A 25,353-nucleotide genomic window follows, 5' to 3' on the forward strand; every position below is an offset into this window, starting at 1 on the left:
GCATTGTGGACTGATTATGTTAACCATTTCAGAACTGACCTTTAAACATTTTGAAATGAGTTTTTACAAATCAAATCATTTTTTATCTTTTGATATCAATATTTCTTATTTTTGTTGAAGGTGGGAGTTGTGAAGCAAACTGAAACTGCAGCATTAAAGGCCATTGGAGACAACAGAAGTTCACTCTTTTCCCGGAAATTGACTGCCCTTTATACCAAATCTACACTCATTGGAGAAGATATCCTTTTTGGACAGGAGTTTTTCTATTTAATGGTACAAGGGCTTTGTTTGAAGATGGCAGGTTTTTGTTTTATTATTATTGTTTTAGTTGCTCTGTGGGAACTTTTTAGATGAGCTGAGAGGCATTATGGTAAACTCTTGATTAGGTGTGCTACTCAAGAGGGAAGTAGTGGCTGGAAACAAGCATCTTTTCAGATGTCATAGTAGAAGGCAAGTTCATCATACTTGAAGAGCAAGAAAAAAAGCAACCCTAATAAAAGATGATGTCAGGTTAGTATCTGATTTGAAATTATATCTTCCTTAGCCCATTTGTGGGTAGTAGTTAGGTACTTAGGACCTACAAGCTCCTCAGCGTCCTTCCAAAGTGAGACCTAACAAATAACTTACTGAAGCCAGGCATGGTGCCTCATGCCTATAATCCCAACACTTTGGGAGGCTGAAGAGGGCAGATTACTTGAGCCCCGGAGTTTGAGACCAGTCTGGGCAACCTGGCAAAACCCCCTCTCTACAAAAAATACAAAAAAATTAGCTGGGCATGTTGGCACTTGCCCGTAGTCCCGGCTACTTGGGTGGCTGAGGTGGGACAATCATGTCAGCCTAGGAAGTAAGGGCTGCAGTGAGCCGTCATCATGCCACTGCATTCCAGCCTGGGTGACAGGAGTGAGACCCTGTCTCAAAAAAACAAACAAATTCAAAATGTGAAAAGAAAACTGCTGAAGTCAGAATTAAGACAGAATTAAATGCCTATAAAATATAATGGTAGTCGATCTTCATTGTTAACTTTATAAAAATTTTATTACTTTTGAAAATGGATTGTGGGTGAAGTTTTCTCACTTTGTAAGAATTTTCAGTGTGCATAATGATTGCCCCTAAGTTTATGGTAATTCATAAATGCGGTGTGTTATTTGAAGCCAAATAATTTCAAAAGCAAAATTGTCAGTTTCAAAAGCCAAATAATTATATGTAAAATTAGATCAGGGTGCATTTAAAAAAAATTACTATGGAGTGGAATCAGTTCTCTGATAATGAAAGAATGGAGGGATAAGAAGGCCTTAAATGATACTGTGTGAAAGTATTATTTCTGTTATGGTTTATTACAGATCTGCTTATTTCTCAGCTCATTTAATTCTAAGGACTGTTTTGTTCCATGAATACTATAAATAGGGAACAGCTATCACTCAAAATGGGCTCCAAACTATTAACAACCTTGTGTTATTCTAAGCTGATGAGCCTGTAAGAACCTGGTATTTTTATTTTTTCTTTTGCCGAAGCTTGAGTCTCTTATTTGAAGCCCATTTCTAGTACAGTCCCCCTTCCTGCTTTTCCTTGGCTGCTTTTATGGCTCCTATGTCCTGATGTCCAAAGATATGCCCAGACTTTGCCCCAAATCAGCTTTCATCCCTGAGATTTAGTTAATGGACTCATTTTATACACACATACACAGACATACACACACATATAATGTATATATGTTTCTGTTTTCTTTTCTCATGTCTTTAAAAATTCTCTTGCTATATCTGGGAGCTTTTAGGCACATTAAAAGAGGAAAATAATTTACACCATTTTAGTGTATTTATACTTTGAATTATGGAATTAAACATTATGGGATTGTTAAGGATTCAAGTCTCAGCACCATCCAAGTGAAGAAGTGGGTTATTTGGGCCTCTCTGGGGTTTGATGTACTCCACTAAGCCCTTTGGAAGTAAGATACTGGTTATCTGTCTTTATGATCTTTATATCTTAGGAAAGATAAGGCGTGCAACTATGATCTAAATAAATCAGAAGAATGAATACTGGGCAGATTTTGCAAAGAGCAAAAGTACTGGGTGAAACGGGCCATCATTTTATTATTTATATCTTTATTTTTATTTTTTTATTTTGTAGAAACAGGATCTTGCTATGTTGCCCAGGGTGGTCTCTCAAACTCCTGGCCTTAAGTGATCCTACCAGCTTGGCCTCCTAAAGCGCTGGGATTACAGGTGTGAGCCATTGCGCCTGGCTGTGAACCATTATTTTAAAGGAGAAACTAGTTAATATTATTGGAAATTTAGCATTATTAGCATTTAGAATTTAAAATATAAAAATGATTATTTTTCTTTAATTATTATTAAATGTGAATCCCCTAATCAAGCTGGATGATGCTGTAAATGTTGATGAGATAATGACTGATAATTCTACCAGCTATCTTCTGTGCATCTCTGAAAATAAGGAAAATGTTAGGGACAAAAAAAAGGGCAACATTTTTATTGGCATTGTGGTAAGTACTTTGCAGGTGAGGAACAAATGTTAGATGTTCATGGTATCTCTAAATATGACCTATCGTGTATAGTTTATAATAAAGATATCTGATGAAGTGTACCCTCAGATAATTATACAAGAAAAACATTTTTTCACAATATTATATGTTAAATCACTAGTTACAATTTTCTCATGGCTACTTGGTACTTGTATCAGTCCGTTCTCATATTGCTATAAGGAACCACTTGAGACTGGGTAATTTATAAAGAAAAGAGGTTTAATTGGCTCACGATTCCACAGGCTGTACAGGAAGCATGGCTGGGGAGGCCTCAGGAAACTTACAATCCTGGCAGAAGGCAAAGGGGAAGCAATGACATTTTCACAAGGCTAGCAGGGGAGAGAGTGAAGGGGGAAGTGCTACACACTTTTAAACAACCAGATATTGTGAGAACTATCATGAGAAGAGCAAGGGGGAAATCTGGCCTCACAATCTAATCACCTGCCACCAGGTCTCTCCCTCAGCATTGGGGATTACAATTCAACATGAGATTTGGGTGGGTACACAGCTAAACTAGGTCAATACTCTATGCTACGGAGAGATCCAGTTGGTTTTGGTCCATGTGCCCTGGAATTTTAAGGTTGAGACAGACACAATGGCAGACATGCATGTGGACAATGTACAGATAGCAGAATAAAACACTAAGCCAACACAGGCATGGGTGGCAAAGTGTTCTATAAATTTCCTCTAGGGATTTGAAATTAAACATGAATGACTATGGTATTATATCTAGATTTGGAGGAAGGGATAGTTAAAGAGAAATGATAATTGGCTGATATAAAATGCCATACTAAATTAGGATTATTTATAGTTTTCTAGATAAATGTAATTTGTGAATTATAGTTTTATTTTTATTTATTTATTTGAGGTGGAGTTTCGCTCCTGTTACCCAGGCTGGACTGCAGTGGGTGCAGTGGAGTACAATGGCGTGATCTCGGCTCACTGCTCCTGGGTTCAAGCAATTCTCTTGCCTCAGCCTCCCGAGTAGCTGGGACTACGGGCACTCACTGCCACACCAGGCTAATTTTTGTATTTTTAGTAGAAATGGGGTTTTACCACGTTGGACAGGCTGCTCTTAAACTCCTGACCTCAGGTGATCTGCCCACCTTCGCTTCCCAAAATGCTAGGTTTACAGGCGTGAGCCACCGTGCCTGGCCAAATCATAGTTTTATTGATTTTTCTGGCGGTTTATGAATAAATTTGCCCATTTACAGACTTACCTGGACTCTACTAAAAGTCTTAGACTTTTTAAGGCCCTTCAGAACAATCAGACACCCCTTTTCTGTTGTAAGTTAAGCACATGTGGAACTCTGTCCAAGTAAAAACTAATTCTCTTTGCTTTTTCTAATTTCTATAGTCAGTGGCAATATCAACAAAAATTTTTACAACTTGCATGTCTCCAATGTGCCTTTTAATACCTTATTTTGACTGCATAACTCTGTGTTAACTTGACATTTGCTTAACCAATAAGCCCTTCTTTCAGAGAGTTAGCATTCCTGTTGGTGTTAGACAGCTCTAAATGATATTTTTATCCTTGAGAAGCACGTTTTATCTAGCTATAGGCAGTTGGACCTATCTACAAATAGTAAAGTTATTTACTTTTAAGCTTTAACATATGTAATGTGCTATTTTATATTTACCTAAAACTCAGTCTAAAGAACAGAGTTGATAGTATATAATTCCTACTTAGTGCATTTGGAAATGCCATCTGGTCTACCACCAAAGTTAACCGTGTGTGAACTGGGACTCAGAAAAATGAAAACAGCTGTTTGCCCTTCAAGCATTTTCTTGGGGGCTGTCCTTTACTTCAGCAACCACTTTTGGGCTGATGACATCCTGAGCTCTGGGTCCAAGCTGCACCTCTCCTGAGCTCCAGGCTCCTGCATCCAAATTTTTATTGAACAAAGACACTTAGAATTTACTCTGGCTCCTCAAACTCAGCGTGACTGAAATTTACCCTTTACCCTCAACACTGTTTTCCCTGTCATGATGGGTGTCACCCATTGCCCGGTCACTACGTGGGAATCACCTTTTAAGAACTGGTAATTAGTCTGAAATTAAGGGCTTTGCTGTTGTAGTAGCACTGTAGTCAGGCTCTGTGCCTTCAGTCTGGGCAGTGCAGTTTTATACAGACTGATTTTAGGTTTCTCAGTGTGTCACATATCACACAGGGTGATAGATGTTGTGAGTATTACAGTATGGACCATTTCTCTGATTAAAGAAAAAGGGAATTCAGCTGACTGAAAAATTTGTTATTTTGACATCTGTACCTGGTTTTTGTAAATGCTTGGTTTGTAGATTGGCATATAAATTTACATATGTATCCTTATGTACTGATAGTTTCTCTCTCTAGGCTCTAGAGAAAGCCTCTGGGCTAGAATTAAGGATGTTCCTTAATTACAGTTAGAGAAACTATAACACTGCCTCCAACCCATAAGATCCCTGGGTGTCCATTCCCTCCAGAGGTGACTGTAATCCAGACTTTTAAGATAATAATTTCCTTGCTTTTAGTTGGAACTTTTAGTTCCAGCCTTACCACCTTAAACTTTATATACAAATGTCAATATAGTGTGTGTATTCTTTTGGGTTTTGCTCCTTTTGTTTACCATTTTGTATGAGAGATTTATTTACATGTGTCACTGTAGTTCTCTCATTGCCTTGTCCTGTTTCATTTTATGATCTATAGTTTATTCATTCCTCTGTTGATGGACATGTGCATTCTTTCTAGTTTACAGTTGTACAGAGAATGCTGCTGTAAATATTTTTGTATGTCTTGTATCGTATACAAATGCCTGAGTTTCTCCAGAGTATATCCCTGGGGGAAGAATTGCTGAATTATAGGGTATGGATACTTCAACATTCCTAGATGATGCCTTGCTATTGTCAGAAGTGGCTTTCCATCAGTAGTATATGAACATAGGGACTGGTGATTTTTCCTTTTTTAAGCTAATGCAGCCTGTAACTAGCTCCCATGGCTTTCATAAGGATCCATAGTGGCTAACAGTGTGTACTGGGGAGTAGTCAGATTTCCTGGGTTTGAATCTTTGACTCTACTCCATTGTCACTCTGAGACCTTGGCTGGAAACTTCCCATCACTTCTCCAAACCATGATCTTTTCCAGTTTATCTTTGCTATTATTGGCTTAGGATGTTAGGGAGTAGGTTCAGGTTGGCATGATGATTCCACTGGATAGACTGTCTACTTGGGCTTCATTCAGAGTTTGGTAAAGTGTACTTTTTATGGGTTACTTTGATGTATGAGGTAGTAATTTACTGCTGTTCTGGTGGTCTGGTTACTAGGACCATATCACTTGTTACTTGATAACTCATCACTTGATAACTACTATTTGTACAGTGCTTTATAGTTCACAAAGAATTCATGTTTATTTTATAATTTGATCCTTACAATAACCTTATGAGAGAAGTAGACTGGTTTGGTTCCATTTACAGAGGAAGAAGCTGAGGCCTGGCAGTGTTTGGTAATTTGCCATAGTCACTCCACTAGGTATATTAACTCCAGGCCTCGTATTCAGGGTGGCTCTTGGAAATCTGATTTATAGCATGGTTTAGATATCTGTGAGTCTGACTCTTCATATGAGAGTGTTGAAAAGCAAACAGGTTTCTAACACTTTAGGAATAGAGTACATACATACTCCTGAGTGTATCATCTTTACCTTTTCAATGTTTATGCTGTGTTATAGCCATAACTGGGAAAATACATTTTTCCTGTAACATTATATTTGTATTTGTTTTTAGGGAGTGCAGCCTGCCACAGGCGAGGTTGTATTTGATAGTTTCCAGGACTCTGCTTCTCGTTCAGAGTTAGAAACCCGGATGTCAAACCTGCAGCCAGTAGAGCTGCTGCTTCCTTCGGCCTTGTCCGAGCAAACAGAGATGCTCATCCACAGAGCCACATCTGTTAGGTAAGTTGGCGCATCACTGGAAAATAATACTGATTCTAAAACTTAGGTTTAGTTCCAAAACTGATACTTACTAAAGTTACTAAAAATAGTTTTTACTTATAAAAATTGTATTTCCACTGTAGTAGTGGAAATTAAAACAAAAAGTAAAACAACCAAGCTGGGCATGGTGGCACATGCCTGTAATCCCAGCCACTTGGGAGGCTGAGAAGGAAGGATTACTTGAGCCCCGGAATTTGAGACCAGCCTGGGCAACTAAGGTGAGACCCCATATCTAAAAAACAAAGAAAAGAAACACCACCTACCCCTACTATCACCTTAATGTAGGACTTTAGAAGGCAGTCTTTTTGAAGAGGTTTCTGATATTATGTAATGATATTATTTGATAATTACAGGGTTTATGATATTTAATTATATTATCGGTAATCTTTAGTTTCTGGAGATAATTTAGAGTTCACTTCTTAAAAAGTTCATGTAACTTTGGAAATGCTTTGTCTATGCTGCAAGTTTCAATTCATGGCTGTGTCCAGTGGTTTTATTTACTAGATCTAAAATCAGACCACTTATTTATGAAGCAGTGTGCTAGGCACTGTGCATACCGAGGAAGAAGATGTGGTTAGGATATATGTCTGGCAGAGTTTACAACCCCACAGGAGAGGAAGATGTGTGCATACCTAACTGGACTTAAAGGCATGATGTATTAAGTGCTAAATGTGAAGGTGCCTTTTTGGAAAGATTCTGTACTGCCACCTGGAGTGTGGTGGGAAAGAGACCAGAAAGGTGTGCTGGGGCTTCAGTGAAGTAGACTGTATGTTGAGGAATTTGGACTTTCGACTAGGCAGAGAAACCCATGAGGATTTTCATGCAGTAGGCGGACAAATCGTTTAGAAAATCAAAGCCAGGCACAGTGGCTCATGGCTGTAATCCCAGCACTTTGGGAGGCTGGGGTGGATGGATCACTAAGGTCAGGAGTTCAAGACAGCTTGGCCAACATGGCAAAACTCCGTTTCTACTAAAAAAATACAAAAATTAGCTGGGTGTGGTGGCAGACACCTGTAATCCCATCTACTCCGGAGGCTGAGGCAGAGTAATCGCTTGAACCTGGGAGGCAGAGGTTGCAATGAGCCAAGATCACGCCACTTCACTGCAGCCTGGGTGAAAGAGCAAGAGCAAGACTCTGTCTCAAAAAAAAAAAAAAAAAAAAAAACCGAAAAGAAAATCAAACTGATGATTAAGTGAAGTTTCATGTGTTTATTTGTCCTTAGTGTTGTGTTCATTTTCATTTGAATTTAATTTCTTTCAAAGTAGCTTTCATAATTTGTTTTTCTGATTATAAAACTAATATATGTTCATTTAGAAGACAAAAAAAAAGGATAAAAGTCATAAGTTGAATTCTATAACCCAGAGCAAATGACTAGTAAACATTTTGGCATATTATTTCCGTGTGTGTATATCACTTTTTTCCATTTGTGAACTTGCATTCCTGCTGCAAAATCACTTTTGTATCCTGTGAGTTTTTTTTTTTATACTTTAAAAGTCCCCATTTTTAAAACCTTATTGCAGAAAATTTCAAATTTACACAAAATTATACAGAATAGTGTCATGAACTCCTGTGAATCTATCAACCAACTTCAGCATTTCTCAGGACCAATCTCATTTTTCTACCCTCCCTCCCCTTTTCTCTCTCCCTGGATTATTGGCTTTGAAGCAAATCCTAGTGAGCATCATTTTATCCTCTAATATATTCAGTAGGTACGCTTAAAAACAAAATAAGTACACAACATTGTCATATAAGTGTGTCATAATTTATCTATTCCATTTTTATTGTATTCATTTTTTCAGTATTACAAATACTGTTATGATGAATATCCATATGTAGAAATACTCAAGTGCATTTCTGATTATTTCCTTAAGATAAATTCCTGAAAATGGAATTAACTGGATCAAAGGGTATGAATGTTTATAAAGCTCTTGATTGCTTGCTAGAAATGGTAATGTCAATTTATACTTCTACCAGTATAGTCTAGGAGGGTTCTTTGAACGTTTGTTCACGTTGTGGGTGATCACTTAAATAATCTCTGCCAGTCACATAGGTGAAAAATTTTGCATCAGATCTCTTTATTTTGATCTTAATCCTTTTCTGACCATGTGTTCAAACTTGAATAATTAAAAGTCAAACGGTAAACTTATAAGGAGGGCTGCTTTTACAGAACTGAAAACATTAATAAAATCTTGAAAAAAAATTTTAAAGGTAGGCTTCTATATTGTATTTTCAATATTTCCTATCATTTCTTTGCTAGAAATGGTAATATGAGAAATGACAATCAGGAGCTTTATAAACGTTCATATTCTCTGATCCACTTAATTCCATTTTCAGGAATTTATCTTAAGGAAATATTCAGAAATTGCACACGAATATTTCTATATGTGGATATTCATCCTAACAGTATTTGTAATACTGAAAAAGTGAATATAATAAAAATGGAATGGATAAATTATGATAAATGGATAAATTATGATTTCCTGTCTTTGATTATATAGTTCATTTTTCTTTATATTTTATTAACTTAGTATATATTTTATTTAGATTGAGTCTAAAGTCAATCCATTTTATCAACACATTCATTATTTTGTTTTCCACTTAATTTTATAAAATAACAAAGGCAAAATTCGATAAAATATCAACATATTTCATAATGACAGACATTGCCAAAAGTGAATTTTTGTTTGGCAAGCAGCATTCATTGGTGGTATTCATTGGTGGTTTGTTCATCACATGAGATTTAAAAGCTCGAATTTGGCATATCAAAGATAATTTAGGTGTCTCATGTGGGTTTTACCAAATTTAATGCCTGCTTTTGTCTTATTTTAATTTTAATTTCTCTAGTTAGCATTGTGAATAATTTTCCCTGTGTTTACTGACCATGTGTGATTTTTCATTCTTTGCACTTTTTTTTTGTATCCTTTGATCATTTTCACTTTATTTGCATATTGGACTAAGCAAAGTCAAAAGTGAAGTCTGCATTTCTGTGGAGTTCCTACAGCTAATTTATATCTATGGACAGAATGAAGTAGAGGAAATTCAAAAGTTAGCGGGGTCAAACAGTGTGGACTCTTGTGAGTTAGGGTTTGGGTTGGAAAACTAGCTCTTCACCTTAGTGACTTTGAGTAAGTTATCTACTGTGTTGTCCTTCAATGTCCTTTATATTGGGGGTATTAAGATTGCTTACCTCATGGGGTTGTTGTAAGGATTAAATAAGTTAGTATGGGTAAAGCACCGGAAATAGTACCTGCTGTAGAAAGCTCTCTGTAAGAGGAAGTGTTGTTTTTATATTTTAATTAAAAAAAAAGCTTCTGTGGCTGGGCGCAGTGGCTCATGCTTGTAATCCCAGCACTTTGGGAGGCCAAGTCAGGCGGATCACAAGATCAGGAGTTTGAGACCAGCCTGACCAAAATAGTGAAACCCCATCTCTACTAAAAATACAAAAATTAACCAGGCATGATTAAAGTTTTTTGTAGGTACATAATAGATGTATATATTTATGGGTTACATGAGATATTTTCATACAGACATGCAACGCATAATAAACACATCAGGGTAAATGGGGTATCCATCTCCTCAAACATTTATCCTTTGTGTTACAAACAATCCAATAATACTCTTTTAGTTATTTAAAAATGTACAATTAAATGATTTTTGACTGTAGTCATGCTGCTGAACTATCAAATACTAGGTTTTACTCTTTCTGTTTTTTTTGTACCTATTAACCATCTCCAGTTCCCTTCTCAGTTTTTGGTAACCGTCTTTCTACTCTCTACCTCCATGAGTTCAATTATTTTAATTTTTAGCTCCCACAAGTAGGTGAGAATATGCAAAGTTTATCTTTCTGTGCCTGGCTTATTTCATGTAACATAATGACCTCCAGTGCCATCCATGTTGTTGCAAATGACAGGATCTCATTCCTTTTTATGGCAGAATGCTACTCCATTGTATATATGTACCACATTTTCTTTACCCATTTGTCTGCTGACAGACACCTGGGTGCTCCCAAATCTTTGCTGTTGTGAATAGTGCTGCAGTAAACATGGGAGTGCACATATCTTTTCTATATACTGATTTCCCTTCTTTTGAGTATATACCTAGCAGTGGGATTGCTGGATCATACGGTAGTTCTATTTTTAGTTTTTTAGTAGTTTTTTTCAAGCTACTCTCTATATTGGTTGTACTAATTTACATTCCCACCAACAGTATGTGAGGGTTCCCTTTTCTCCACATCCTCACCAGCATTTATTATTGCCTGTCTTTGGATAAAAGCCATTTTAACTGAGGTGAGATGGTATCTCATTGTAGTTTTGATTTGCATTTCTGTGATGAACAATGGTGTTGAGAGCTTTTCATATACCAGGCTGCCATTTGTATGTCTTCTTTTGAGAAATGTCTATTTGTCTATTTTTAAATTGGATAATTAGATTTTTCCTGTAGAGTTGTTTGAGCTCCTTATATGTTGTGGTTATTAATCCCTTGTCAGATGGGCAGTCTACATATATTTTCTTCCATTCCATGGGTTGTCTCTTCACTTTGTTGATTGTTTCTGTTGCTGTGCAGAAGCTTTTTAACTTCATATAATTCCATTTGTCCATCTTTGCTCTGGTTGCCCTATTACTCAAGAAATCTTTGTCCAGTTCAGTGTTCTGGAGAGTTTCCCCAATGTTTTCTTTTAGTCATTTCTAATGTGACATTTTATTTTTAAGTCTTTAATCAATTTTTGATTTGATTTTTGTATATGGCAAGCGATGGGGTCTAGTTTCATTGTTCTGCGTATGGATGTCCAGTTTTCCCAGCACCATTTATTGAAAAGACTGTCCTTTCCTCAGTGTATGTTCTTGGCACCGTTGTCAAAAACGAGTTCACTGTAGATGTATGGATTTATCTCTGGGTTCTCTATTATGTTCCACAGGTGTGTGTGTCTGTTTTTATGCCAGTACCGTACCGTTTTGGTTACTATAGCTCTGTAGTGTAATTTGAAGTAAGGTAATGTGATTCTTTCAATTTTGTCCTTTTTGCTTAGGATACATTTGGCTATTCTGGGCCTTTCATTGTTCATATACATTTTAGGCTTATTTTTTCTATTTCTGTGAAAAATGTCACTGATATTTTGATAGGGATTGCACTGAATCTGTAGATTACTTTGGATAGTATGGATGTTTTAACAATATTTATTCTTCCAATTCGTGAACATGGAATATCTTTCCCGCTTTTGTGTGTTCTCTTCCATGTTTTACATCAGTGTTTTATAGTTTTTATTGTAGAGATCTTTTCGCTTCTTTGGTTAACTCCTAGTTATTTTATTTTATTTGTAGCTATTATAAATGGGATTACTTTTTTGATTTCTTTTTCATACTGTTCACTGTTAGTATATAGAAATGCTACTGGTTTTTTGTATGTTGATTTTGTGTCCTGCAACTTTACTTAATTTGTTGATGAGTTCTGACAGTTTTTTTGTAGAGTCTTTAGGTTTTTCCAAATATAAGACCACTTCATCTGCAAACAAGAATAATTAGACTTCCTCCTTTCCAATTAGGATGCCCTTTATTTCTTTGTCTTGTCTGATTGTCCTAGTTAGGACTATTATGTTGAATAGCAGTGGTGGCAGTGGGCATCATTATCATATTCCAGATCTTAGAGGAAAGGCTTTCAATATTTCTCAATTCAGTATGATAATAGCTGTGAGTCTGTTTTATATGGCTTTTATTATGTTGAGGTATGTTCCTTCTATACCCAGTTGTTTGAGAGTTTTTATCATGAAGGGTTGTTGAGTTTTATCAAATCCTTTTTCAGCATCAATTGAAATGATTATGTGGTTTTTGTTCCTCATTCTGTTAATATGATGTATCATAGTGACTGATTTGCCTATGTTGAACCATCCTTGCATCTCTGGGATAAATTCTGCTTGGTCATGATAAATGATCTTTTTAATGTGTTGTTGAATTTGGTTTGCTAGTATTTTGCTGAGGATTTTTGCATCAGTATTCATCAGAGATACTGGCCTCTAATTTTCTTTATTTGATATGAATTTGTCTTATTTTGGTGTCAGGGTAATACTGGCCTCATAGAATGAGTTTGGAAGTATTCTCTTCTCTTTTTTCTTTTTCTGGAATAATTTGAGGAAAATGGGTCTAGTTCTTTAAATGTTCGGTAGAATTCAGCCATGAAGCCATTGAGTCTCGGACTTTTCTTTGCTGGGAGACTTTATTATGGCTTCAATCTCATTACTTGTTGTTGACCTGTTCAGGTTTTGGATTTCTTCGTGCTTTGGTGTTGGTGGATTGCATGTGTTTAGGAATGTATCTATTTCTTCTAGATTTTTTAAATTTATTGGCATATGGTTTCTCATAGTAACCGCTAATGATCCTTTGAATTCCTGTAGTGTCAGTTTTAATGTCTTCTTTCTCATCTCTAATTTTATTTATTTGCGGTTTCTCTTTTTCATAGTCTGGATAAAGTTTTATCAGTTTTATCTTTTCAAAAAGCTAACTTTTGGTTTGTTGATCTTTTGTATTGTTTTCTTTGTTGTAATTTCATTTATTTCTGCTCTGATTTTTATTTTTATTTTATATTAATTTTGGGTTTGGTTTGCTCTTGCTTTTCTATTTCTTCAAGGTTTATCATTTAGTTATTTATTTGAAATTTTTCCTCTTTTTTGATGTAGGTGCTTTTAGCTATAAAATTCCCTCTTAGTACAGCCGTCACTATATGCCATAGGTTTTGGTATGTGTTTTCATTATCATTTGTTTCAAGACATTTTTAAGTTTCCTTGTTGATCTCTTCACTGACCCACAGGTCATTCAGGAGCGTATTGTTTAATTTCCATGTGTTTGTATAGTTTCCAAAATTCTTGTTTTTGATTTCTAGTTTTATTTCATTGTGGTCAGAGAAGATTCTTGATATTATTTCAGTTTTTTTGAATGTTTTAAGACTTCTTTTGTGACCTAACGTATGATCTAATCTTGGGAATGATTAGATCATTCACGCTATAATGATTAGATCCTCTGCATGCTGAGGAAAAGAAAGTGTATTCTGTAACCATTGAATGCAATGTTCTCTGAATATCTATTAGGGTCATTTCTAGTGAAGATTAAGTCTGATGTTTCTTTATTTATTTTCTGTCTGGAAGATCTGTCCAAGTGGGGTGTTGAAGTATCCAGCTGCTATTTTTTTTTTCTCTCTCTTTTTTTTTGAGACAGAGTCTTGCTCTGTCACCCAGTGGGGAGTGCAGTGGCGTGATCTCAGTTCACTGCAACCTCCGCCTCCTGGGTTTAAGTGATTCTCCTGCCTCAGCCTCCCAAGTAGCTGGGATTACAGGAGTGCGCCACCACGCCTGGCTAATTTTTTTGTATTTTAGTAGAGATAGGGTATGGGGTTTCACCATGTTGTCCAGGCTGGTCTTGAACTCCTGACCTCAAGTGATCTGCCTGCCTCGGCCTCCCAAAGTATGGGGATTACAGGTGTGAACCACTGCACCTTGCCTCTTTTTTTTTTTTTTTGAGACAGAGTCTCACTCTTGCCCAGGCTGGAGTGCAGTGGCACGATCTCAGTTTGCTGCAACCTCCACCTCCTGGGTTCAAGCGATTCTTCTGCCTAAGCCTCCTGAGTAGCTGGGACTACAGGCAGGTGCCATCATGCCCGACTAATTTTTGTATTTTTATAATATTAGAGACAGGGTTTCAGCATGTTGGCCAGGCTGGTCTCGAACTACTGACTTCAAGAGATCTGCCTGCCTCTGCCTCCCAAAATGCTGGGATTACAAGCATGAGCTACCGCCTCCAGCCAGTCTCTCTTTAACTTGAATATTTGCTTTTCGTGTGTGTGTGTTTCAGTGTTGGGTGCATATATATTTACAATTATCATATCCTCTTGCTGAATTGACCCCTTTGTCATTATATAATGACCTTCTTTGTTTCCATATTTACAACCAGTAAACAATACAGTATTGAATTTGCAAGTACAAAATTTGTTTTGTTTTTGGTGATATCTTCTTGTCTATTTTAAACACTGGTAAGTAGTTTTTTGTATCTCAGACTAAGTACCCCATTTTTTTCTTATGCTGTATACCTAAAGGTAAAAACAGCAGTTTTTGTCAGTTACTGGTTAATGACATTTTATTAATATTGAAGACATAATATGTTAAAGCTGTGTGAGGAAAGGCAAAAGAATGGCTTGGAATTGTGGAGTGTCTATCTTAAAATATTAGGGTTTTTGATATTGTTAACTTTAACCACAAGAGGTCTCCAAAGGATTTTATATTCTGTGAATTGGTGTGCAACAGTTGCTAAAATATCTCTAAGTACAGACTGACTTACTTTGTATCATGTTGTGACTTAGAACAAATATTAGAGATGTAGTAAGCTAAAATTATTACTCTTAAATAATGATATAGTATCAATTTTTCTTAGGTTATTTATTTTTATTTATGTAAAGTATATTTATAAGATTTCAGCCTGGGTCTTAGGGGATCAGTCTTACTATCTTGTTACACTTTGCTTTGTTGTAAAACTGTAGAAAAAGAAACCAATGGAAAGCAATAGTCTTGAGCCCTTTATCAATTGCAGTTAAGGTTGCTTTAGCTTCGAAATGTTACATGTTTATAGAAATGGTTGAGAGGAAAGCTTTAGAAAGTGATAAACAAATACTGTTAATATTTACTAGTTCTCAAGGAAACTGACTTTTAAGGTGAATCAGGGGGACATTACAAATGACAGTCAATTTTGTGTTCAAAGAAATGAGCGCTTCTTGAGCACTGGCATAGCCAAGGAAGGCTATATGAAGAAGGTGGGCTTGGCTGGTACATTTGCAGGATAGAAGGCTTTGAGTTGGTAATGGGGAGGGAGGAAGGGTATGTTGTGTGTGTACAGAAATGATATAAGGTCTGAGGCACACAGGCTGGAAATGTTAGAGAAGTGTGAAGACAGCAGGGAGATTTCTCTAATCAGAGGGAACTTTCATGTTGAGAATTGGGAAAGAAAGGGTGAAGGCCTATGAAATCCAGCAAACTGGTATGGACTCCTATAGAAGGCAGTAATGTTTCTGGGGAAAGGAATGGCATGATAGAAGGGAAGAGGTGAGTGTACTGCCTAGATGGGACAGTTGAATTTTAAAAATAAATATTTCCTCGAAGGAAAAAGAGGATACAGAGAAAAGAATCAGATCAAGGAGCTTAGAGAATGCCAGTAGTTGGAAATAGGAGCAAGAATAGAAACAGAAAGGGAGGAATTAAAGAGCTAGGTGGAGAACCAGGACAAGGTAGGGATGTGTAGCTATAATTTGTCACACATGATATAACCAGTGGTGTGAGCTAATTTTTTGCATTATTGACTCTGTTATAATTTATTGACACTGTATGACATTTGGAAAGATACTTGGTTAAAAACTAGCCTTAGCTCGTTGATACCATTTGAAAAAGACGTGTGGAAGAATGTCCTGTGGTACCACAGTGACTTTAGCTATCTGACCTTTGAAATAAATGCTTGAACACATAAGTGCTTCCTCAAAGATAGATGTGTATGCTGCAGATTTAAAGAAAACATTGACATCTTAATGTTGGAGAATAAGAATAACCTCTACTATGTTTACTTTCAATGTTAGAAATATATTATTATGATGTCTTTTTGGCCACAGAGAGCCTTACATCATCTGAGGTTTAACCAAAAGTATTATCTAACATGATTCTTTATGCAGCGGCATAATACCACCTGAATGTCATTTATGGTGACACATATTTGAAATTACCATAGTAGCATTTTAATTTTGTGTTCATCTCTTATTAAATTAATTTATATAGTAGAAATTACTTATTACTTTGTGTTATTGTACTTTGACTTTCTAGTTTGTAATGGAAAATATTTAGCAGAGTTTTGGTGCCAAAATGAAGTGATTACTGTGAGGCTATGTAATTATCAGAGGAATTGTTACGCAAATTAGGTATCTGTGCTATGGCTGAAGTCCAACTTCTTTCTAATGTCATTTGAATTTAACATTAGTATAAAAGTTTAATTTTTTTTTTTTTTTTAAAGAATGAGAGTAAAAGAAACAACAGGTCTTACTCATTAATTTGGTTTAGAGGAAGTGTTTTACACATACGAAATGTTATTAAGTGATCAGTACTTGATGGTACCAATTTTGTGATTGTGATGTTACAGTTTATTCTACCAGAGTTTAATAAGCTCAATTCTGTGGGTTCATAGGAAGTCATTTCAATATAATTCTTAGATATTGAGAGCCAAGTAAATGTGGAATGGCATACCAAATACTGGGTAGCATATGGATATGAATAACATAGCACCTAAATTAGGTGGGAAAGTGGGGCTGGGTAGAAAGAGGGCATCCCAGGAAGTGTGGTCACAGGATGGGAAAAGGGAATTGGTAACATTGAGTTGACTGGAGTGTTAGGAATATATGGGTCAAGAGTAGCCTGCAGCAGAATCTAGTGCAGAAGAAGCTGTTCAGTGAGTATTTGCTGAATGATTGTGTTTAAGGCCAGAGAGGAAGACTGGAGCTGTTTCACTGAGGATGCTGGGCAGTAGTGGGAGGAACTGATACTTTATTTAGATGTTTCTCAAATTTGGCCTACCAACTTTTTAATTTACTACTTTGTGTTACAATTTTCTTCTTTAAGTTTGTTAAATTATAATTTAAAAAATTACAGAGTTAATATATGTTTGCTGTAAAAATGAAAAAAAGTCTATTTTAAAGGAAAAAATAATTTTTGCTAACCTCCCCATCCATTTGACTTAAATTAGTTTTATTATAACATCACTTAAATATTTATAAACTGAAAACTTAGTGCTCTAGGTTTTATTATACCTATTTTTTTTTTTTTTTTTTTTTGAGACAGAGTCTCGCTCTGTCGCCCAGGCTGGAGTGCAGTGGCCAGATCTCAGCTCACTGCAAGCTCCACCTCCTGAGTTTACGCCATTCTCCCGCCTCAGCCTCCTGAGTAGCTGGGACTACAGGCGCCCGCCATCTCGCCCGGCCAGTTTTTTGTATTTTTTAGTAGAGACAGGGTTTCACCGTGTTAGCCAGGATGGTCTTGATCTCCTGACCTCGTGATCCGCCTGTCTCGGCCTCCCAAAGTACTGGGATTACACGCTTGCGCCACCGCGCCTGGCCTATTATACCTATTTTAACAGGAATAAAGTCCAAGCAAAATTTGAGATTAAAGTAAATGCATGAAACTAATAAAATATAAATGAATGATTGCTTGGCATGAAGGGTGATGTTCTGCTGCTAAAAATAAACTGTTCCTGTCAATTCAAGTGGGATATATCCCCAACTAAGGACCAAGTTCTTTTTTTTTTTTTTTTCGATGAGCTTTATTTTATTTTTGAGCAGTTTGAGGTTCACAGCAAAATTGAGAGTAAGGTACAGAGTAAAGGTGTCGTATCATCAGTATTCTCCACCAGATCCTGTGCTATGATGTTGCTGTGATGTGCTGTATAAAGGCTCAAACCTTTCCTGCACGCTTTTTTTTTTAAAGAGTAGGGATCTCGCTCTGCCACCCAAGCTGGAGTGCAGTGGTGTGGTCATAGCTCATTGCAGTCTTGAACTCCTGGGCTCAAGTGATCCTCTCACTTCAGCCTCCTGAACAGCATACTACTCAGGCACATACTTGTAGTCCTTGCTACTCAGGCATGCACTACCCCTCCCAGCTAATTAAAAAAAAATTTTTTTTTGTAGAGATAGGTTCGGGCTATGTTGCCCAGGCTGGTCTCGAACTTCTGGCCTCAAGTGATCCTCTGCCCTTAGCCTTGCGAGTTCTTGGGATTACAGGCATGAGTGACTGCATTTAGCATCTTCCAGTCTTTTTCTGTCTTCAAACCATGGTATAACTTAAGTGGTTTGCCCTCCATTTGGTACCAGTGTACATGTTCAATTTTTTTTTTTTGTTAGGGAGTCTTGCTCTGTCACCCAGGCTGGAGTGCAGTGGCACAATCTTGGCTCACAGCAGCCTCTGCCTCCTGGGTTCAAGCGATTCTCCTGCCTGACTCCCAAGTAGCTGGGATTACAGGCACCCGCCACTACGCCTGGCTATTTTTGTATTTTCATCGAGACAGGGTTTCACTATGTAGGTCAAGCTGGTCTCGAACTCTTGACCTCAAGTGATCCGCCCGCCTTGGCCTCTGAAGTGCTGGGATTACAGGTGTGAGCCACCTCACCCGGCCATCCAGTTCAATTTTAGAACTACTTTGGTTTTATTTTTCTCATTAAACTTTCACTGTTAAGTGCTCCTTATTACTAATGTGATCTTAAACATAAACAGAAATTAAGAAACTGAAGCACGTAGTAATATTCATTTTAAAAGCTGATAATCCAGTTGATCTAAGACCTTAACCTAAGATCGTGAAATCAATTCAGTAGGTTGTAACTAACATTTTAAAAAAACATGGTAGAAGTTACCAGAGTATATCACTTGTAGTAAGGGTATTTCATGAAATTCCTTTTTTCAGTTTTATCTGTTTATGGATAATCTCTCTGTATATGCCTTCTAATCCTCTCTCCAATTCCTATCGTGTTCGTAATTGTCCATGAAAATAATTAAACTCATAATTTAATATATTAATATGATTAATAAATGTTATTCATAGGTTATTTTATATATACATTCTTATTACCTGAAACTGATCAGATACTGCCCAGAAATGTATATTTGAATAGCACAACTGAAAAGTAGTTAATGTTTGGACTATGTATTTAAAATCCTAAAGCTGACATGATTTCACAGACCAGATATTGCCTACATAGAAAATCTAGGAGAAGTGACAAATTATCAGAAGTTATAAGAATTCAGCAAGACCATTAAATATAAGATCAGTTAATAAAAATGAATAGTCTTTCAATACAGCAACAACAAATAGAAAATGAACAAAATTTTAAAAGATACTATTTAAAATAGTAACCACAGTAATATTATCTAGGACTCTATTTACCAAAAAGAAAATAAGGTCTTAAGAAAATTTGGAAACTTTACTGAAAGATATTAAAGAACTAAATAAATACTGAAAAGATGCAACATGTTCATGAATGGAAAGATTCAGCATAAAGATATCAGTTCTCCTTAATATAAATTCAATGCAATTCTTTTTTTTTTTAAATAATTTTGTGAGTACATAGTAGGGTACATGAGATGTTTTTCAATGCAATTCTAATCAAAAGGATAATGAGGTTTTTCACAGAAACTGACAAGCTACTTTTAAAAAGAAAGATCAAAGGGCCAATAATAAGTAAGACAACACTGAAAAAGGTAGACATATTTGCCCTATCAAAACTCAAAACACATATATAAACATATGCATGTACATATATAATATATATAATTATATTTTATATTTTTATGTATATAATATATATATTTTATATATAGCATATATTTTTTATATATATGTTTTTTGGAGATGGGGGTCTCACTCTGTTGCCCAGGCTGGAGTGCAGTAGCACAATCTTGGCCTACTGCAACCTTCCTCTCCTGGGTTCAAGCAATTCTCCTGCCTTAGCCTCCCCAGTAGCTGGGACTACAGGCATGTGCCACCACGCCTGGCTAATTTTTGCATAGTTTTAATAGAGATGGGGTTTCACTATAGTGTCCAGGCTGATCTTTAACTCCTGAATTTAAATGATCCTCCTGCCTTGGCCTCCCAAAGTGCTGGGATTGTAGGCATGAGCCACCATGCCTGGTCAAAACTCAAAACTTATAAAGCAGTGGTAAGGTAGTATGGAATTGGCATATGAAGAGAGTGGCAAATGGAGCAATGGAGCAGAAGAAAGATGGAGAAAACAAATTCATGCATACATAGGAAGTTCATATGGCAGAGATGGCATTAGACATCCTGGGAGGGAGGGATTATTCAATCGATGCTGCAGGGACAAACAGCTTTCCATACTGTAAAATTAAACCCTACTTCAGACCATATAGAAAACTTCAGTTGGAAAATATGTATGTATTCGTGACCTCAGGATCTGAGGAGATAACCTACACATGACATATACAAAAAGCACAAATCAAAGGAAACAGTTAGTAAATCATGTAGCTTTTTTACAGGTTGCTCTAGGTATTACATTATATATACATAACTTATCACAATGTACTTGTGTCATCGTTTTACCAGTTTGAGTGAAATATAGAAACTTTACCTCTATCTATGCTTCTTTATCCTCCCCCATTTATAATATAATTACCTTAAATATTATAATTGTCTTAAATATTTAGAAAGCATTATAATTATTGCTTTAACTATCAGACATAATTTAGGAAACTCAGGAGGGGTTTACCTTGCTCTTTCTTTCCTGATGTTCTAAGGTTTCTTTTTATTTTTCCTTTTTGTTTAGAGAACTTCCTTGAAACGTTCTTTTAGAGTAGCTCTGCTTGTGACAGAGTCTCTTAGTTTTTCATCATGTAGAATGCCTTGATTTGCCTTTCATTTTTGGAAGACATTTTTTGCCAGGCATGGGATTCTGGGTTGACAATTATTTTTTCAGCGCTAGAAAAATATTTTGCCACTTCCTTCTAGCCTTCATGGTTTCAGATGAGAAATCTGCTACCATTCAAATTGTTTTACCCTATAGCTAAGGTATGATTTCTTTCTTGCTGCTGTCAAGATTTTTTTTTTTCTTTAGTTTTTAGAAGTTTAATTATATGTCATGGAACATGTATCTTTGGCTTTATCCTTTTTGGGGTTCACTCAACTTCTTGAATCTGAAAGTTTATGTCTCTTGCCAAATTTGTGAATATTTTGTCTATTATTACTTCAAGGTTTTTGTTGTTGTTGTTGTGTTTTTTTTTTTTTTTCTTTTTTGCCTTCTTTCTTTTCTTCTCTTGGGACTTTGATCACAAGAATGTTAGATCTTTTGTTATAGTTCCTGGGGCGCTATTCATTTTATTTTTATTCCAGTCTGTATCCTCTGTTTTTCAGATTTGGTAATTCCTATTGTTCTGTGTTTCATTTCACTGATTCTTTCATCTGTTTCCTCTGTTGTGCTGTTGAGTACATCCACTGTTGTTATATTTTTCACTTCGAAAAGTTTTGTTCATTTTTTCTTTTTTTTGAGACAGAGTTTCGCTCTTGTGCCCAGGCTGGAGTGCAGTGGCACGATCTGGGCTCACTGCAACCTCCGCCCCCTGGGTTCAAGCAGTTTTCCTGCCTTAGCCTCCCTAGTGGCTGGGATTATAGGCGCCCGCCACCACGCCCGGCTGATTTTTGTGTTTTAGTAGAGATGAGGTTTCACCATGTTGGCCGGGCTAGTCTCAAGCTCCTGACCTCAGGAGATCCACCCATCCCAGTCTCCCAAAGTGCTGGAATTACAGGTGTGAGCCACTGCATCCTGCCCATTTTTTTCTTTATGCCTTTCTATTACTTTGCAGATAATTTTTCCTTGCCTTGACCTTCTATTTTTCCATTTGTTTCAAGCATGTGTGTAATTGCTATTAAAGCATTTAGCACGGCTGCTCTGAAAGCTTTGCCAGATAATTCTGACATCTCTGTTATCTTGGTGCTGGCATCTATCGATTATCTCTTTTCATTCAGTTGGAGGTTTGGAGGTGTTCCTGTTTCTTGCTATGACAAATTATTTTTGGTTGGAACCAGTGCTTTTTTGTATTATGGTATGAGATTTTGGGTCTCATTTAAGCCTTCTGTTCTAGGTGGCTTTCCCTGACACTGCTTCAGCAGGGTAGGGGTGTGCTGCCTCATTGCCAGGTGGAGATAGAAACCCAGGTTGCTTGGTCTCCGTTGAAACCTGAGGGAGATAGGTACTTCTTGTTACTGCTGGGTGCCTGTAGGAGTTCCAGCTTCCCATGTGGCCTCCACTGGGTCTTCTCTGACACCATCCCCGTAAGGAGTGAGAAGGGAGTCCCAGTACTGCCGAGTGGTTGTGGAAGTCCGGTCTCTGTCTGGTGTTTCCTCTGATACCGTGGGGGTTAAAGCCTCAGTACTGGCCAGCAAGGATGAACCTCTTGTTTGCTGCTGTATGACTGGCGCTGACACAACCCTAGCTGGAGTTTGGAGTGTCTTCTTTCACTGGTGAGAATGGAAATCTGGGGTCCCAGCCTTTGCTAGCATGGGTGGTACCACAGGTTTTTCTCTGGTGCTTGGCTAGAGTAGAGTGGTTATTGGCTAAAAGTTTTCTGTCTTGCCAGGCTTCCTTTTCTCTGTTGAGGCTTTTTTGTCTGTGCCTGTTGGTCTTTCTGGGTTGTCAGCTTCTTCAGCTCCGAGTCTGGTTTTTATACTACAAAAAGTAAACCTGGGGAACTCACCATAATACTGTTCCTTACATCCCAAGTTCCCTAGCTGTTCTGCTTTCTGCTCACCTTTCAGAGTCGTCTTACGTTTGTTTGACATATAATATGCAGGGAGTGGTACTTAGAGGAGTGGGGAAACATATCTCCATTCGTTCTTCCCAGAAGCAAAAGTTCTTCAATCAAGATCTTATTTTAGAGATTGCTCTATGTATAAATGAACTTTGCTTCCTTGGTATTATTTTGATCTAATTATAATAAAATTTGTACTTTGATTATATTGATAATGCCAATGTGCAAATTTTAACTGCAATAGAATTGAATTTTGCGCATGGGTGAATCTGATTAAGAGAAAAAGAAAACTCTTCTCATGTTTTTTATAATTAAAAAACTGCTTTTAATATTTTTAGTGCTGCTTACAGTTTAAGCATGTTAGTGTATTTTTAAAAACACAACCAGTGGGGAAAATTCTGTCCTTTTTCTTGGCAAATTAACAATCTAAGCATACAAAAATGTATAGGAAAAATTTGCCAGCTCTCCATCAGAGTGCTGTCGTGATGATTAGTTCATATTTCCTTCTTATGAAGCTTACCCTTTCTTGTTTATCACCCACAAAAAAGCATCAAAGTTAAAAAAAAAAATTGAAAGAACCTCAATACCAAGTGGATTTAGAGAGCCCAGAGGTCAGAAATCATGTGCAGAGTCTTATGTTGACAGAGGAATGGCCCTGCCATAAGAAAGGCGCCTGAGTTACACCAGGTGTTGTCAGCTAGAGCCAAGTTAAACACCTGGTTTACTTACCTGATAGAATTTTAAGTGCTTCACAAATAACATTTTTTTACCTTCATAGTTAAATATTTACTTAAGGTATATTAAAAACATATAATCAGTGAATCAAACCTGTTGATTTCATAAATTTGTATTGCAAAGAAAGATTCTTAAGTTGGTATTTGAGTTAAAAATGTGAGTTAACTTAACAAGAACTATCAGGTTATAGTAGTGATGTCCTTATAAATATGTCAGTATTATTGAAGGTAAATACTCCAGGAATGACTGAAGTTAATGAAACATGTTGGAGCAATTGTAAAGGCAATATGTGTCACATTATTTGCCTCTTGTCATTTAGATTGTGTAAGCTAAATCTAGTATAAATGGGACCATTGTTTGGATGAAAAAGAAAATCCAAACTTGAGATGTAGAGAAATATACATGAATTTGAAGCCCAGAAAGGACATTTAAGCTCCCTTAAGATGAGTTGCTCCATTTTTTGTAGTAGTTCACCTTTTTAAAGATGTTTTATCCTGATGTCAAGTTTATTTTATTAAATTAGATAGCAGGAAAGTCTAATTGATTCTTTTTTTGTATCTAAAAAAATCGATGTTATTTATTTATTTTTGAGACAGGGTCTCACTCTTGCTCAGGCTGGAATACGGTGGCACCATCGTGGCTTTACTGTAGCCTTGGTCCCCTGGGCTCAAGCAATCCTCCCACCTCAACCTCCTGAGTAGCTGGGACTACAGGTGTGCGCAGCCACACCCACCTAATTTTTTTTGTAGAGATGAGGCCTCTCTATGTCTCCTATACTGGTTTTAAACTCCTGGGCTCAAGCAATCCACCCACCTTGGCCTCCCCAAAATGTTGGAATTACAGGTGTGGGCCGTTGCACCTGGCCAAAATCTGCACTTTGATGGATGTTTCCAGTAGATTCTCAACTTGTTGATACATCTTCTGAGTTGAACATTATTATACAGTCATTCATTTATTCATTTTTAAACACATTTATTGAGTGGCTGCTATGTGCCAGCTTTGTTACTAGGTGGAGAAGATACAGAAATGAGTAAGATCCCTCCTTTCCAAGTTCTTATAGTATAGAGGGGAGGTAGCCATGGAAATAAACAATTGTAATGAAAGCACTGGTTGAAAATATCTTAGAGTTACTGGCAGCACTTGAGCATCATGCCGGTTTGCTAGAAGGGTATGTTAGAATTGAGACTGGAAGAATGAATGCCAGTCAGGTGGAGGTGTGAGAAAGCATGCTTTTCTTAGGAAACAGAAACTAGTTTGGTTGGGTTACTCTGCCAGGGTAAGCATGGCAGCTTGAGGCAGGACAGACATGTGGTTTGGAGAGAAAGGGTGTGTAAAGTGAAAGAGAATCAAGAGTGAAACCGTGGAGAGAGAAAGTGATATTACACAGGGCCTGGATAAAGAGTTTCCTGTGACAGACTGAGCTGAGATGGCTAGTGATGGGGACTGTAGCCTAGTGACCCTTTGTGTACCCAGCACCTGTCAAAGTAGCTCACGCATAATGGGTACTTAATAAATGCTTGGTAAATGAATGATTAAATAAGTGATGTTGAGAATAAAGAGAATAATGGGTATCTCCTATTTGCTTTTCTTAAGAAAAGTGATTTGGGTTTTGTAAACATAGAAGGGTTGTTGTAAGGCCGGGAGTGGTAGTTCACGCCTGTAATCCTAGCACTGTGGGAGGCTGAGCCCGGTGGATTCAGGAGTTTGAGACCAGCCTGGCCAACATCGTGAAACCCCACCTCTACTAAAAATACAAAAATTAGTTGGGCCTGATGTCAGCACCTGTAATCCCAGCTACTTGTGAG

At 37.0% G+C, this 25,353-nt stretch overlaps 1 protein-coding gene across 1 annotated transcript in view; it reads left to right on the forward strand.

The window, feature by feature from the left end:
• MSH3 (mutS homolog 3) overlaps window positions 1–25,353 on the forward strand; it is a 228,733-nt gene that overhangs the window by 17,809 nt on the left and 185,571 nt on the right. Inside the window, exons 6-8 of the mRNA XM_011934338.1 lie at window positions 121–238; window positions 2,352–2,497; window positions 6,292–6,458. Coding sequence (XP_011789728.1) covers window positions 121–238; window positions 2,352–2,497; window positions 6,292–6,458 — 431 coding nt within the window. The remainder of the gene's footprint in view (window positions 1–120; window positions 239–2,351; window positions 2,498–6,291; window positions 6,459–25,353) is intronic.

Source organism: Colobus angolensis, unplaced genomic scaffold (genome assembly GCF_000951035.1).
Source record: "Colobus angolensis palliatus isolate OR3802 unplaced genomic scaffold, Cang.pa_1.0 Scaffold134, whole genome shotgun sequence".
Classification (NCBI taxonomy): Eukaryota; Metazoa; Chordata; class Mammalia; order Primates; family Cercopithecidae; genus Colobus; species Colobus angolensis.